Source organism: Calidris pugnax, unplaced genomic scaffold (genome assembly GCF_001431845.1).
Source record: "Calidris pugnax isolate Ruff unplaced genomic scaffold, ASM143184v1 scaffold14, whole genome shotgun sequence".
Classification (NCBI taxonomy): Eukaryota; Metazoa; Chordata; class Aves; order Charadriiformes; family Scolopacidae; genus Calidris; species Calidris pugnax.
Genome location: NW_015090793.1, coordinates 6,249,121 through 6,265,489, shown reverse-complemented (window position 1 = coordinate 6,265,489; position 16,369 = coordinate 6,249,121). Strand labels below are relative to the sequence as shown.

Sequence of the window (16,369 nt, the reverse complement as noted above, 5' to 3'; positions counted from 1 at the left end):
GCCCAAACCCACTGCCAAACCCAACACTGGAAAGAGTTGTGCTGCTGCCTTCAGCTTGGGCCACTTCCCAGTCACAGGAAAGGGGGCTGTGCCTGAAAATACCACCTGAAGCTGGGCTGGGCTTGAGGGAGAACGACACAGGCGCTACCGTGTCATTTTTCTTTACCGGCCCTAATAGCCCCCAGCTGTAATAACAGAAAAAGCAAAAACAAATAAACCCTTTTTATTTCCACTCAAGATTATTCGAGTAATTTTTATTGAAAATATAAGATCTACAAAGCCATGGATACCCAGCGTGGAAGAACTCATTAAGTTAGCACATTCATCTTTAAAAGGAAAATTTCAGGTCGACCTAAGGTACAATAATGTTCAATTTAAAATCTTGTTTTTCCTTCTGTAAGTTTCAAATCTCTTTTCATTAGGAGGTTCTGTGCAAGAGCTGCTTGTCATGAAAGGAAACACTTTACAATTCATGAGTGTGTTCATTATATAATAAATGAACAGCAACAATATACTAGCCTTTTTTTTTTTCCTGTTAACAGTCGTGTGTTAAAGTAAACTCTTATTTATTTTTTTTTCCATGATTTGGAAATTAGTTACATATGCACCAAAGGAGCTAGTAATTTCTGCTGCTTGTCAGCTACACACAATGAGTATATTGCTGTGTGCTTTCCCCAACAACGAGGATTTTAGTAATATGCAAGGTGTATAGAACATAATACCAAAACCTGCATCACAGAAAAGGTTAATTGTTTTCTTATTCAGCTGCCAGAGTTTATAACCTTAGGCCCCTCCCCAGAGCCAAAGTAGGGGTGGCCGTCCATTAGGTTATGTAAATTAAAACATATATGTTTTCCTTGTTGGCAAGTTCCAAGCGGTAAGCGAGAGTGCAAACAAGGATCTGTAAGCTGCCACAAAATGTATTCATATTTCTACTCCGTGTTGTAAGAGCCAAAGGGAGGACACGTATGTCAGATGTTGAAAGAACAACTGAATCTTTGTTTTTGATCATTATGGTCAGTCTGTCATGAGGTCTTGTATCTGAATGCTAAAAATGGCACCACACTTGGACATCCCATAGCCTTACACAGTACATTTGTGTTTCCCTAGCCGCCGAGCGCTGGTCTCACGGAGACCCTGACTTTATAAGCTAACAAAATATAGATTCGGGTGCTGACGAATCCAAGGGAGGGCTTATACAAAGACAATTAACCCTCGCACCAAAACCTAATTTCATGATTTTACTTAAAGCCACACTGAATCAGTTGTGAGAGGGTGAAGATATAAATACACCTCTCTGCTTCATCAGTAAGAAGGTGGACAACTGACCATTCGAACAGAGGGTCTTGAAACAAAGCTTAGTTGTCCTTTAAACAATGAGAAGGAGAGGCATACATAAATGGTCACCAAGGCACAATATGACAAAGGTGAAGAGTCCCTGAGACTCTGGTCTGGGTCTGTACCATTCCCCTCCCTATACAAGTAAATGAGAACATTTAGGAAAATATAATACAAAATCTCTTACAGGAAATATAGACTACACTTGCTAAAATCACTTCCCTAAAAGTGTTTATAGCTTTTTTCTTTTTTTTTTTTTCTTTTTTTCTCTTTTTTTTTTTCTTTCTTTTTATTTTTTTAAAAGACCTTCTTTAAACAGATAATGCAAAGACTGGTCCATTTTTTTCTTACCCGGCAAGCCAAGCTCTAATGACTTCACTAAGCAGAAGTTGTATTAAAATACATCTTCATAGTATTGCTACAATTTGGGTAAATATGTTCTGAACAGCTTGATGAGTACTAAATAAACTTTGCTGTTTTACAGCATACATTTTAAATTTTTTGCACTTTTTTAAGAATAGAAAATGCAATTATAGTGTGCAAAAGAAAAAAAAAAGATTAATTATCTTCTAGCTGAATACTGTAATTTTAAGCCATGCCTTCCATAAAAATGTATTGACATGTGTAAATAGAAGAAAAGAAAAAAAAATACAAGCAAACAGATTTCATTTCCTTGCAAGGAAAGATTAACTACCACAAACTGGATCACTTGAGTTCTGTATTCTTCAGGCAAAGAAATGAAAAAAAAAACAACCCAAAAAAGCCACTGAAATGCTTCAAATGTCATCCATTCCACGATAACAGGTTAAAATCGCAGCGTTGTTTTCTGCTGCTCCCGTTAACATGGACAGAATGATTTGCTGCTGGTTGGATATTGAATACAAAAAAGCAAAAGAAAGTTGAGATCATCCCACATGAAGTCATTATTAGAGCTGGCTTTTCCCCCTGTTTTGAAGTACAGTAGTGACTTGTAAATATGACCTTTTCTAAAGATCATCTGAGATTTGAAGATTTATCTGCCTGCTTCACCCAAACAACAACTGCTGAAAGAATTTACTCTGTAGATCCCGCTAGGCAGCGTTCAAAATGGTTTGGGTATTTTTCATGAAAAAAATGCCACAAAAAGTAGTTTTAGGTTTTCATATCTCCGAATCACTAACACATTGCAGATTCCATTCATTCTTCCACGTTTGAAAATGGTTTCTGCAAAATCAAAAAAACTGTCAAACCCCCTTACGCCATGCTTCCAACAGTTTGAATTTAATACTTCTTGAATGGAATGACATAATTTATTGTCTTTAATTTGCAGTATGGCTACATCAAGCTAGCTTTAAGTCACAACTGTACCTAACCACAGTTCTCTGCAGCAAACCCATGATTTACAATATCTAATATTGTGGTTACAGTGCAGGGAACCGTGGGTAAGAAACCTCCATGTCAGAGTACTGTGGTTGGGGTTTCCCGGAAGAGTGGCAGTTGACACCTCTGGAATATTCATATATAAGTGCTTCAGTCAGATGGTCCTGAGTTGAGCAGGTCACTCAGGCACTATGAGAGCCTGGCATTCAGTCTGCGGGAATGTGTGTAACCTCCGTCACTCGAACCGCTTTGCAAACTGTAGTGGTCTTCAGCATCACTGGCACTTCCAATACTGTCCATTTCACCTGGAGTAAACTCCATTCCTTCAATGTCTACTTCTAAAGGAAACACAAGAAGGCACATTTTCAGAAAGGCAGCAGTTGTAGCAAGGAATCACGGGCCAGTATCGCCTCTGTCAATCAATGTGCAGGTGAAACCTGAATCATACTGCATTTTCTGTACTTAAGAACCGGAACAGTAACTCCTAAGGAAAGGATCATCTTGTCCACTGGAGAATTAAAATCCCTCCTGTCCTCATCCCCATAAATATACTGCATGACATCACTACCAAATGCTGTCCCAGAACCGTTCCAACCTGTGCATAGACACTGATCTTAAAAAAAAAACAACCCCAAGCCTCAGAGGCCACGATGCCGCAGCACCGTTTGTGGTAATTCCAACCTCTACAGGTGTCGGCTGGTGGTGACTGTGGTGTAGCCATCTGTCCACCAGTAACGGCACCGTCACCAGCAGCTCATCCCTCATAGGCCCGGAAAAAAGTCAGCCTGAGCGAGGGCTCAGGCTCAGGAAAATTTCAAATGACAAAACAAGAAATGGTGACAGGCAGCTTGAACAGCTCTGTCTCAAATGAGAACCAAACGTAGAGACCACCTGGTGATCGTGACACGGAAAATATTCTAAAATGTCACTATAAATGGTGTGGAATTAAGTTTTTTCACGCAAATGAATTAAGACCAATAAGTTGGTTGTTTTTTTTTCCAAAGAAGAAAATATTATGCCAGCCTTATCAATAATTACACTAAAGCTTCAGAATGTGAAACAGTAATTGTTTAAAAAACTGGCAAAAAGACATGCAGTATAAATAGCTTAAAAATTGATTAGAAAAAAGATGTTTTCAAAGAATGTAAAAAACACGCAGTAGCTTTTTATTCTGCAAGTCAGTAATGGAGCAATTTTGTCTGGGTTTTGTCGAAAGCTTGATACTACTTCTAAATAATGTTTCCTTGCTTCCCTACTTCCCTTTTCCTTCCTGCTCCTGCAAGTCCCTTTGGGAAGCTCTCATTGAGTTACCTTGTTCCGAGTCAGTGGATATTGTTGATCCCATACTGTCAGTGCGGATACGCTCCATGCCCTGCACGGATAGCTGCTCCAATCGGCGCTTGAGGTAGCGGTGCTCCCGCTGTAATTGTTCTTTAATATTTAGAGCTTTTCGGTCCTGTTCTTCCAATTTCTTAAAGGGAGAGAAAAGACAGTGAGCCGATAGCTTTTACTCAAGTTAAAACATTAGTAGCTTAAGATCTTCTCATAAACAGCAATTTTAAAGCAATTTAAATATTTCAGTTTAAAATTAAAATTTTAAATTTTAAATTAAAATTTAAAATTAAATTTAAAGCTTTAATTTTATTGTGACCATTGTAAAGAGCTCAGTACAATTTAAGCAGGCTGGATTTTTGGACAATGAGATACATGGACAGGGGGCCAGGACTTTCGCACTAGCAGGTGTTCCTCAGCTAAGACCAAATTATTGTTGCCTTGGTTGTGGGGAATATTTAAATTATTTTGTCAGGCAAAACTGGCATCATCTTTGATAACTAGAGCACAGCTCAGGTTTCAGTCAGAATGTAACGCCTCTTTAGGTGAAATAAGGGACTTATCACCATAAAGGAACCATTGCAAGCCTCCTAAATGCTCTTCTTCCTTCCGCAGGCCATGGAAATTTTGACCATTTAAAAAGCTCCATTAACAATAAGCAGTTTTAATTATATATATAGTAGGAGGAATTTACTAACAATTGTCTTTATTCTTGCATTTTTTTTTCTTCTGCAGAGCAAATATGGTAATTCTGTAATAACCTCGTACAAAATCAGTAGTAGCAATCCAAAACTTCTCAGCAAACAGCCTCTGAAAGGATCCTTCTGCACATCTACCTAAAATCTCCCCTCTGCTTGAATAAAAGAAGGTATTAATTTTAGAAATAAAAAGAATACTTCACACCTAGTAAAATGTGCTGCACTGTTGGTCCAAATACAATAACAGAAATAGTATCTTTTAAGATTTCAACTGAACCCTCTTCCAAATCACTGGTAGACATTTTAAAAAAATGACTATATGATTAGGGAAGAGTGTAATGAGTAGGATGGGATGAAAAGCAAGAAGGATACACAAATCAAAACACCTTGTATTATTAAAAAAAATAACGTGATAAAGTAAATTACAGGTTGTAGCAGTAAAATCACTTTTAAGATCCAATTTCTCTGCGAGTGGTGTTTACATGAGCACTGAGATTTAGAAGATGTGCAGGAAGTGAGAACAGCTGCTGACGATTCCTCCCTATCATCCAGATGAACCTATGCTTGGTTTTCTGAGGAGAGCAGGGTGGGACAGTGCACAGCAACCCACAAACAAAAGGATTTCAGAGATTTTGCTGTTCCAATGCCAGCCTGCAAGCAACAGTATTTATCTTCAAAAAAAATAATTTGACTCTATTGAACTGGGCAGTTTCCTGGCTGAATGAAATCTAACTTCTGCAGCCTCCTGTTAAGCCCCCTCCCAGGCAATACACTGCCTAGATATGCATCATGTGTGGATACACAATGTTATAATAAGAAAAGGGGTTGGTACATCCACGTACACAACAAACCAAATGTGCCCAATTGATCAGATTTCCTTTTCCTGTATTTTCCTGGCTGCAATCCCAAACTGCAACAACTATTTTAGGAATGAACTCAGTGATTCATATCCAGGAGACTCAAAACTGTCCAATCTTTCAGGGCAAGTTTGAATATATGGGGGGCGTGTGTGAAAAGTTCAAAACTAATGACTGTATAAGAAATGGCAGCCAGGCACTGGCATGCTCTGGCACTGCAGCAGGGAGGTCGCTGACCTGATGAAGAGGAGCAATTAAGTGGCAACCCAGTTAGGGGAGGTTTAGTTAATATCTTAAAAAGAAAGCTAAACTTCAATTTCAGTTTTCAGAAAATGAATACTTGGTACCGTGCATGATAGACTGGGAAAGAGTCTGTTCCTAGTTGTTTGGTGTGTTGTGGTTTGTTGTTTTTTTTTTTATCAGCAGCTGAAATGGTAACTACATGGCTAATCTCTCACACTTGCCACTTGTAAAAACAGTTTTTCAATTTGTATGCATAAGCCCATGATAGGGGGGCAGCCCAAGACAAAAACCACATGCAGTGCCTTTCACGCGTGTTAGCCCGAATTATAAACAAGAGGCCAAAATCTCAAATGGTAAAAACAGGGGTTGCCCAGCTGGAGTAGATGTGCTTACAAGAGCTGAAGAAGTAGCTTAGTAAACTTGTTCACAAGAATGGTTTTGCTTAAATTAATCTCTAATTCTTCATATGAATTACAACCATTTCTGCAACTGCAGTGAATCTTAATATTATACAACAGCAGGCTGTTCTCCAAATATTCCAAGATTACTGGCAGTGCTCAGCCTCTCCTGACACTTTTCTTGCCCTCTTGAAAAAATTACAGTCCTCGACACAGCAGCAGAAACCTGCTCTTTAACTTTTTCATTTGAATACCTGTTTGTCTTATTTCTGCATACAACCCCATTCCCCTGAAAACAACAGTAAAAATAGGAGTGAAGGTGTCTTTGGAGAGAGGAGGCCTGAGGAATAATGCCCTTTGAATTATCTGTGCAAATGTATAACCTGTGCTGCTGCTGGATCACAGGTGAGATTTGGGGTTGTTTTTTGTTTTAAATTTACGCCCATAAAACACGCAAGGGGAGGGACAACTAACAGGAGGCTGCATTTCATTTTTGGTTTCTTTTTAAATGATTGTCAAATGCTTCAGGATCTGGTCATCGAGATGTGGGATGGGGATGTAACTTACTAGTAGCTATAAACCCTTTGACTCCATTAGTTTTTTTGATCATGAGTGGATCTGGCTTTTTACATTGAAATCCATACAATACAATGCTACTTTGCTCAGTCCTTAAAAACTAAATATATTACTCAAAGAACAGCTTTGATACATATGTATTAACATATGTGGGTTGCTTTTTTTTAAAAAATACAAGTAAACCACTAGTAACTAAGCAGAAATCACAAAATCACTGTTTTATATATCTGAGACTGCAGGATAAATTGCAAAACACAAAACCTTGATACTGTGACTGAAATCCATGCAACTAATGAAGGCCAATATATCCAGAAGATCAGACATATGGATACAGATTTTGTGTGAAAATTATCGTTTCCTCTCTATGGATATACATTCTGGAAGACTCTGCTTTAAAAGAAATAAAAATACGGATGAACGTTTTTACCTTGATATGCATCTTAGCTCTTTTCAACAGGCTTAGAGTGGTGTGTCTGGTGCTGTCCGGCCCGAGAGGCACAAGCTGTTTTAGCTGTTCCAAATATAGCCGGAGTTTAGCCCGCCTGAAATTATTAAAAATGAAAAGTGTTGTAGTAAAAGTGCACCCGAACAGCATATCCTATATGCAAACACCATCTGTTTGCAGGATCTCTGTGCAGAACTCGATTCAACAGTGGCTTCCTTTCCCCTCCCTTTGGCAAAGTTTCAGACCGAAAGGTCACTTGAAATGCAGTAACGCTGCTTGGCACGTTCAGACAGTAGCTTCGTACCTACGTTTCAAAGCAGTTTGCTCAGGCTGGTTAGTCCCATCTAACCTCAGAGAACTGAGAAATCCAGGCAAGGCCCCACGCTGAATTCATAGCTGGGTAGGGAAGAAAACTGGGACTTTGCTCCAACCCAGTGATCTTCGCCAGCAGAGATGGAGCTGTGGGAGGGAGGAGGGAGGCTGCAGACCCCAATTTCTCTCTCTCTGTCCCCCGTTAGCCCTGCCTGATGCAATAGACACGCTCCTAGGAGCTACACAAGGCAAGGGCATCCACACAGCTCTGCACAGCTCTGAGATGCTTCCAGCCATGGGTTATCAAGAGGAAGGTCCTGATCCCCCTTCTCCTCCCACCTACTGACCCACAGTCCCCCTGAGGAGGAGACATTCCTCCTCTCACCACACAGCCAAGACAACCTTTACTATAAACACACAAAAGAAAATACTTCTAGCCATACTGGGTGCTGCTCACTCTGCTACTCCTTTGCAAGCAACACTACTACCACTGTCAACAATCTCTCTTCACGGAATCACGGAATTGTCGGAGTTGGAAGGGACCTCTAGAGATCATCTAGTCCAACTCCCCTGCTAAGCAGGATTGCCTAGAGCACGTTACTCAGGACGGCATCCAGGCAGGTTTTGAAGATCTCCAGAGAAGGGGAGTCTACAACCTTTCTCAGCAGCCTGTGCCAGGGCTTTGTCATCCTCACCATAAAGAAGTTCTTCCTCATATTTGAGTGGAACTTCCCATGTTCCATCTTCTGCCCGTTGCCCCTCGTCCTGTCACTGGGAACAACTGAAGAGTCTGGCTCCATCCTCCTTCAAAACACCCTTTAGATACTTATAAGCAATAATAAGGTCTCCCCTCAGCCTTCTCCTCTCCAGGCTAAAGAGTCCCGGCTCTCTCAGCCTTTCCTCATAAAGCACATTAAATACATCAGGAAAAAGAGGGTAAACAAAGTAGTATTTCCACAGATACTTCATTTCCAAACTTCGTCTGTCTTTAAGGAAGAAGCTGGCAACACAACAGTCCTTGAAACCGTTGCTTCTTCTATCCAAAACAAGGCAGTGGCAAACCAAAGAACAGTGTGTGAGTGCGGTTCCACAGTTAAACCCAACAGAAAATCTCTCCTGGTTTTAAGGCACAATTCTGTAACAGGATTCCACACCAAGTCACCTTTTAATTCTGCAATGAGATAGAAACAGACGCAGAAGTGCTTACAGGAGGGACATCTCCACTGCCTTCCTTTCCACCAGCCTGTTGCCCATTGAACAGAGCCCTGACCTGGAGCACGTTGGCACCCCCACAGAGAGCAGCAGGTGAAGCAGATCCCAAGTGAGAGATGAATAATCACCTGTTTCAAATCTGCTCGATGCTGCATGAAGGAAACAAAACTTTGCAGGAAATCTAACGCTTCTGGTCAAGAATGAATCTTCTTTATGAATAATGCGTTCAGAACCAGAAATCAGCATCAGTGTTAGAAATGCAGTTGAAGAGGATTTAACATGCACCAAATCATAAATTACACATGTGTAATTGGAATGATTAGTGTAATGAGAAAACAACCTGAGAATTAACAGGGAAAAAATCCAAAGCAAAATAAAATCTAATTACAATACAGTACTGTAATGAGTACACACTCACATGTTTAGTACTGGCTGCTTATAAATGAGCAATATATTAACTAAGAATTCAAAGAGCATTTCTATAAAATTGTTACATCTTTCTTCAAGCCACTTAGGAATACAAGAGTATTGGTGTAAACATGATTCTCAAGAAAAAAATGATGATAGACTCTTTGTTTAGGCCTGGGGTTTGTTTTTAAATACAAGGCATATATATACAATACAATATATAACCATCTATACACTATTACGTAAACAACAGCAACAAAGATTGGGGTAGTCACAAAAATAGCCCCATCAGATTGCAGAGCACCTCTGTGACTGTGAATTAAAACTGGAATCCAATTTAAATAGATCCTAAAGGACTACTGATATTTATACAGAAAATACTACTAAGGTAAATTTTTATTTCTGTGTCTGTAATATCTAACAACTATCTGGCGGGTTTTGTGTCTTAAATAAAAAAGCTTGCTTCAGGGACTAAATTCAATTAATCTTTTTGGTTTTTAAATGGCTTCTAAACACACACGCAGTCATCTGCGTCACTCAGCACAACTTGGATGCAACTGTATTTAGACAGCTGACAAGAAAGTGGGGACTGAAGATAAAGGAGGATGTGGCAAGGAAGAGCACAAGAATAGTATCCAAGTAGTACACAGAGAGTTAAATACATTGAAATGGAATGATCAAGATGCTTGCAGTAATTAAAAGTCTGATAAGGAATATACAGAACTGTTCATCTAAGATCTACTTAATATTAATCCTGGAAAACGTTAATGAAACCAGACTACACACTCAACTTATCTGCCTTTCTGAAGAAAGTCTGCTTACTGCAAGGAGAAAATAAGGATTCAGTGCACTTCCTGACCATCAACTGGGGAATTACCAGAAACGTTACCAGGATTCAGTGGGCATGGCTGTGTATCTTTTTAAAGTGCTGATTCTTTTATGATACCTGACAACCAGGTAAAGCAGGACTTCACAGAGGCACCACAAAGAACACATGACTGAAACTAAGAATAATATTTTAACTGACCTACAAGAAGACTTAAAAAGAACTAAATATTAAAAAAATTGCTTTAAGGCATTCTCAGCACTCACAGTTGATAGCTCTAAATTTAATAAACAAACTTGCTAAAAGACCTGTTCTAACTTCACCATTTTTTTTAAAGGGACATTTTCTTTCATTTTTTACTCAGCACCTATGATACCATTAAAGATTTTAAAGCATAAGCTTTAAAGTATAAAGTATATCTTTACATTAATACAGGCATGTTTATGTGGCTAATTCATATAACACAACAGCATAATCGATGGCATAGATTATGAATGCAAAAAAAACCAAAAAGGAAAACCAGCCCACCACAATTCCAGTGGTACTGGAGTAAATATCCCCACATTCTTCATTTTGCACATCTTAGAAAAAACTGTAAGAATGTAAGAAAACATTTCAGGCATGTTATGTTAACAGATCACACCAGCAGGAACAGGGGACTCAAACTTCACAGCAGATAAGTTGTCGCGTACAGGCTCTGCCAGCACTAATTTCTCTGTTTTTCTGCAGGGACCTGACAGCTTTCCCTTTTCCTCGGCTGACTGTGACCGCCGGAGGAGGGAAAGGCACTCGCAGAGGTAATCGCAGCCGGAGCTGCTTTGTGTTTTGCAGCTCATGCTTTAAATTCCACCTAGAAAATACGCCAAAAAAAAAGCAGCCTGGTCTCAGAGCAATGGGGTAACCATCACTGGGCATAAAATGTGGTTGAAGTAGGGTAATTACTCTCTGCTCCAGCTTCAAAACCTCACTGTTACACCTTCACCCACGCAAAGCGTGGTGTCAGGCCAGGACATCGCTGCCTACAGAAGTGGGCACTTTTCTCCCCTCGTGGATGCACAGAAATATCCCCCTCGTCACTGCTGCTGAATTTATCAGAGAAGGTAAGGATCTAAAAAAAAAGCCAGCCAAAATCTGAATCCACAAACCTGCACTGTTTTAGGTACAGGCCCACGCATGGAGAGATGCAATGGGTGACCTGTCTCTGATTTACCACATGTTCCTTTCTGCCAGAAAATAAAGGGGTTTCAGATGTTCAACACTTCAGTGTTTCACCATAAGTAAGCTCACAACCCAGTCCTATAAATCTACATTATAGCTCTTGTAATGCTTAATAGAAATTAATTACTAAGCCCACAGACCTGGTCAGCGTTCCGCAGCGGTGGCCACGTCCAGAAGCCGTTGGATGGTTCATCACATTCACGTATGGGAGAACATAATTTGCTGACAACTAACATCACAGGTACCAGCTGGAATTCTCTTGAACTGGTTTTGAACCCATGAAAGCTGTGATGGGCAATACTGGCACGTATTTCAGAACCAGTACCAAAATGAACCCTGGAGACTCACAACTTGGAAGGATGAAGCAACAACACAGCATTGGTAGGAACTTCCCAGTCATACAAGGACATCTACCAGAAGTTCATTTGAAGACCACTCACTGACTCCAGTCCTCAGAGATTCCAGTTAGCTCCAGTGCTCAGCTAAGAAAAGGCAGGATCAATGCTGGCCAGAGATGCTATGGTTCACCACTTCTCCAAAAAAGGCTGCCATGCAAAAGTAAATTAAGATCTTTGACTCTAACCAGTTTCAAAATTAGGCCACATGAGTCTATCAGATAACGGTCAATAGGCTTCTCCACATGTATGAAATCCCAGATGCAAATCCATTTTAGCACACCAAGAAATGGAATACTAAGATGCAGAGGGGAAAAAAAAAAACCCAAACCAACAAAAAACCCTATTGTTCACACTGGATAATCTTCATTCCAAGGAAACTGCAACAATTCCAAGAAATTCCTACAACTACTTAATGGGTGGTTGCAAAGGGAACAAAATACTTCTCAGTAGGGCCAAATGATATAACAAGAGGTAACGATTGTGAATTGGGAGGCTCAGGATGGGCACCAGGAAACTATTTTTTGACTAGGGCTAGGGCAGCGGTGCTTAATCAGAATAGGTTGGCAGAAAGGCTGCAGAAGTGCCATCCTGGTCGTTTTTCAAGACGGACACAGACAAAGCAATTGCCATTCAGAGGTCCCTCCAATAAACATTTCTATAAGTATGTAAATCAGAGATGGTTTGTAAAGCATTCAACTCACAATATTGCTTCTGTTCACCTTAACAGCAAAAAAACCTGCCTAATTGTGCCACTTTGACCTGTGCCAGTCACAGAATCACAGAATTGCCTAGGTTGGAAGGGACCTTTAAGATCATCTAGTCCAACTGTAAAAAAAAAAAAAAACAACAACACAAAAAACCAAAAAACCACACAATCCCAAACCCACACCATTCTGTGCTGGCAGGTTTGTGGAGTCACCTGATCCACCTGCAGTCTTTCCATAGAGACTCTCCAGAATTTTTTTAGGTCCAGCACAGCAGATAGAAATGGCCTGCAGCTAGTCAGACAGCAGACTCAGCTCCGGCAGCAGTTGCAGTTTTTTGATAGCAGCAAAGGTGTGTTTTCTAAACCATTTAGGTAGAAATCTACAGACCTTATTTGTGGGAGGGAACAGCATCCACCGTTTAAGCCACTGATCTGCACAAAGCGAGCTGGAATGGCAAAGCCTTCCTTTGGCAAGGGCAAGTCCGAAAGAAGCTGCTTAGTCCTCAGTGTGTCATGCCTTGACCAGGGCTCGGCAAAGTTAAATGGCCCCAGACACTCATGAGAGTTCACAGGGTGACAGTGGAATACGTGCTTGTCGATGCTGCCACCTTGCCTGGGCAACATATGGAGACAAAGCTGCTGACAGCCTTCCCTGCATTTATGGTAGAGAGCTTGGAGCTGCACCCGAAGACATAAAGCACAGTTCCTGCTGCTGACACGGAGCCAGAGATCACTTGCAGAATGAGTCAAAAGGGCCACGCTCATCCGTTTCTCAGCAATTGTGGGCAAAAGCATAAAACTCACTAGAGAGAAGTCAAATTCATGACAGTGTTCACCTTGCACATCCTCAAGGTCTCAGTCCACAGCCTCCCCAAATTAGAAGAATGACTCTCATATACCCACTCTCAAGCTGGATGTAAAAGGGAAGGAACAACTCTGTCAGGAAAGTTTGCCATCCCAGGGGAAGTCCCAGAACAGCTCTGGTTTGCACTCCTACTAGCAGATTGCCCAGTCAAGACATGGAGTTGTCTTGGGCCATACTGGGAGGCATCTCAAGAGCCCCAGCATCTCCAGCTGATGGGCGGCAAAGATCTGGAAGGCTAGGAAATGGACAAAATGTCACTTAACGTCCATATTCCCAGACTGCATGCTCTGAGTTTCCCTTCATGCTGGCTCCAGCAGAAGCTGGTTGGGTTAGACGGGGTGCTGTTGCTCAACCCCTACAGCCCAATGTACCTCTCACACCACGGTGCATCGCTGAAGCGTGTATGGGCATGAAACAATGCTTGCCTCACAAGAAGGCTCTAACTGTGCTTTCTGCAAGATGCTTTAACGCTAAAAATGCTTGCATGGCTGAACATGTGTCTGTATTTCAGATGTCCCAAATTTAGTCTACTAAACTAGCTGTGTGCACAGGAGGTTGAGATACTCTTGAATCGATTGCTAAATATACTTGTCTGGTGATGTTCTGAAAAGAAAAGGACACTATAGATCAAACGCTCAAGTGACATTGAAAATTCCATCATTATAAGCTGCTCTAGTGAGAACAACAGATATATTTGAAATAGATGCAAAACCCAAAAATTCATCATTTCTATACATTAGCCATTCCAGTCTGAAAAAGACAGTCCCATACCCTATCACAAGGAAAATTTGGTACAAATTTAATACAAACAACCCCCCCACTTCAAAGAATATAAACCAATTTGAAATGACTGTAGAAGACGACACGTTATTACAAACTGGACAGAGTTACCATTTTCAGATTCCTTCTCTCGTGTTTCACATTTTTTTTCCACGTTCAAAGCTATCCTGGTCCTGGTGCTGTGCAATGAAGTTAATATACAAAGGTTTAAATATAGAGCAGTTACTAAATTTTTCATTGTTGCACAATGACTATGTCATCTGGCTTAATAACATACATAGGAAAAAGTCAGAGAAGAATCTCTGCACCAAAAATTCACTTCTGGAGTCAAATGTTCTACAGGTACAATGTGAACCAAAGTGGTCTGGGCTGAGCCCACAACTCTGGGGTCAGAGACCCCTGCTGTGAACTAATGGTTGTGCTTTCTCGCCAAAGAAATGTGATTTTATCTCCTTACCAGACATGAAATTCAGCTTAAAATACAGAAGTGAGCCAACTGCAATTTTAAGATGCTCATGTTTTTACAGGAAGACTCTTCACAGTTTTATTTATGAAATGCAAATACCTGCATACAGGGAGCACTCAAGTTTTAGATAGGAGGATCAGCAAACACAGAAGCTTGGGATTCTTTGACATGCACTGGTCAGGATGAACACAGGCAGCACCGTTATTCATAATTTATCATTATTTGAAATTTTTTAAGAAATGTAGCCCAGCAGTAAAAACTTCCCCATTGCAACATCAGGATTCACCTGCCACCAAGGTAAAATCATAGGGAGGAACTCTGCCTGCCTTCTGACTCCAACATCAACCCTTTCTTACTAGAGCTTGAAACAGCAAGTCAAGATCTCTTAAGGGCTTCAGCTCTTTTTATTTTGTGCACAGTCACACTCTTGAGCAATGACAGAATTTTGCTGCAAATGCCTTCAATGGTACTGAAAATTAAATGTGTTCATATTTTGTATATTCCTAGATATCATGACCATACATATAATGTAGGTAAACATGTAATTATATACCCCACCCAGCTTAGTAGAAGCTGGTACTCAGGCATACTTGCATCACTCCTCCTTAAGGTAACACTTTTCTTTAAAAAGTGTCAAGAAAGCTGTATTTACAGCTATACAATACTTTTTATAAGCTATCAAAGGTGATTACTCATTAAAACGCATTTGTTTACAAAGGCATTTAAAGAGATTATATATAAACTTCTATCTTAAGAAAACACAGACATTCAATCACATAAAAATGGTTCTGAAGAAACCTATTTATTAATGGCCTAGATGGAATTTAGCATGTCTTCAGCAAAATATTAAATACAATGGAAGATAACAACCCTCCACTGAAGTATAAAATCCTGTCTCTTCTATATTTATTTGCCAGAAACCCTTTCAATAGTTTCTACTCCACAAAGGATCTCTCAAATACATGTGTTTTTTTTTTCTAGAAGAGGCTCTAGCTCATGCTTGAGCTGCACAATCCATTTCAACTACACAACAAATTTGCTTTAGTGAAAAAGAAAGAAAACCTCTTAGTATTAAAGCACTGTACCATAGCAAGGCACCCAGTGTGCCGATTGCTATGAGATGTGTGAAACGCTTGCTCACAGCTGAGTGCCTCAGAGTCAAAACCAGAAAATTCAGTAGTACACTTACAGCAAACCTCTTGGCTTTTTGTTATCCAAGAAAAGATAAGCCAAACACCAGCGTTCTGCAATAGATGCCCTGACCTCCCCCGACCCCCCCATGAAGTTGGTGCTGCAGGTGACGATTCCTCCAAGGATTGTTCCACATGGCAAGTTTTGCCCACATCTAACAACTCATAGAGGCCTCTGCAACAAAGTTCCCAGGAAAACCTGGGAAGGCACTGTGGCAACCAATAGGCAGAAAAAGCTGAAGTACCTAATTGCAGTGATTGTTAGTGAATTAAATGCAACAGCCCTACAATCAGTGCAACCGCCAGCTTTATTTACTCTAGTATTAACTGTGAGTTTCATCCTCTATATGCATTTTCAGTGTGCTGAATATTTTGGCACATCTGTTTTGCTAAATCGAAACCAGCCAGAGAGCTGTAGCAGCCAGGTGATGAAGCTGATGGCCTTGGGGTACCTCTGAAGTACCCAAATGCAAGACATCAACTGCCTACGTAGGCAATGGCTGCAAGTGTATCTTGCCATCACCAGCTTTCAAAGAGCCAGTGCTGCTACAGACTTAGTCATCTGCAAGTTTTCATGTGACTACCGCTCAGAAATGTCTGGTGCTATTCTTAATACTAAGAAATATGGAAGAAAACCTCTGCTGCCCATTATAGCTTACCATTTCTATGTTTCGTGCATTTTATCACTCTGAAAAATATTTAAGTTCTCTATTTCACCATATGTAACTGCACACTGCAGCAT

At 40.4% G+C, this 16,369-nt stretch overlaps 1 protein-coding gene across 2 annotated transcripts in view; it reads right to left on the bottom strand.

Annotated features, from left to right (window-relative positions):
* Nucleotides 1–220: 220 nt before the first annotated feature.
* The window catches only part of MXD4 (MAX dimerization protein 4), a 40,643-nt gene continuing 24,494 nt past the window's right edge, over nt 221–16,369 (bottom strand). For both annotated transcript variants that reach the window (XM_014935983.1, XM_014935985.1), the window contains exons 4-6: nt 7,229–7,343; nt 4,009–4,168; nt 221–3,035 (exon numbers count right to left, since the gene is read on the bottom strand). In XM_014935983.1, coding sequence (XP_014791469.1) covers nt 2,887–3,035; nt 4,009–4,168; nt 7,229–7,343 — 424 coding nt within the window. In that variant the 3' untranslated portion in view covers nt 221–2,886. The remainder of the gene's footprint in view (nt 3,036–4,008; nt 4,169–7,228; nt 7,344–16,369) is intronic.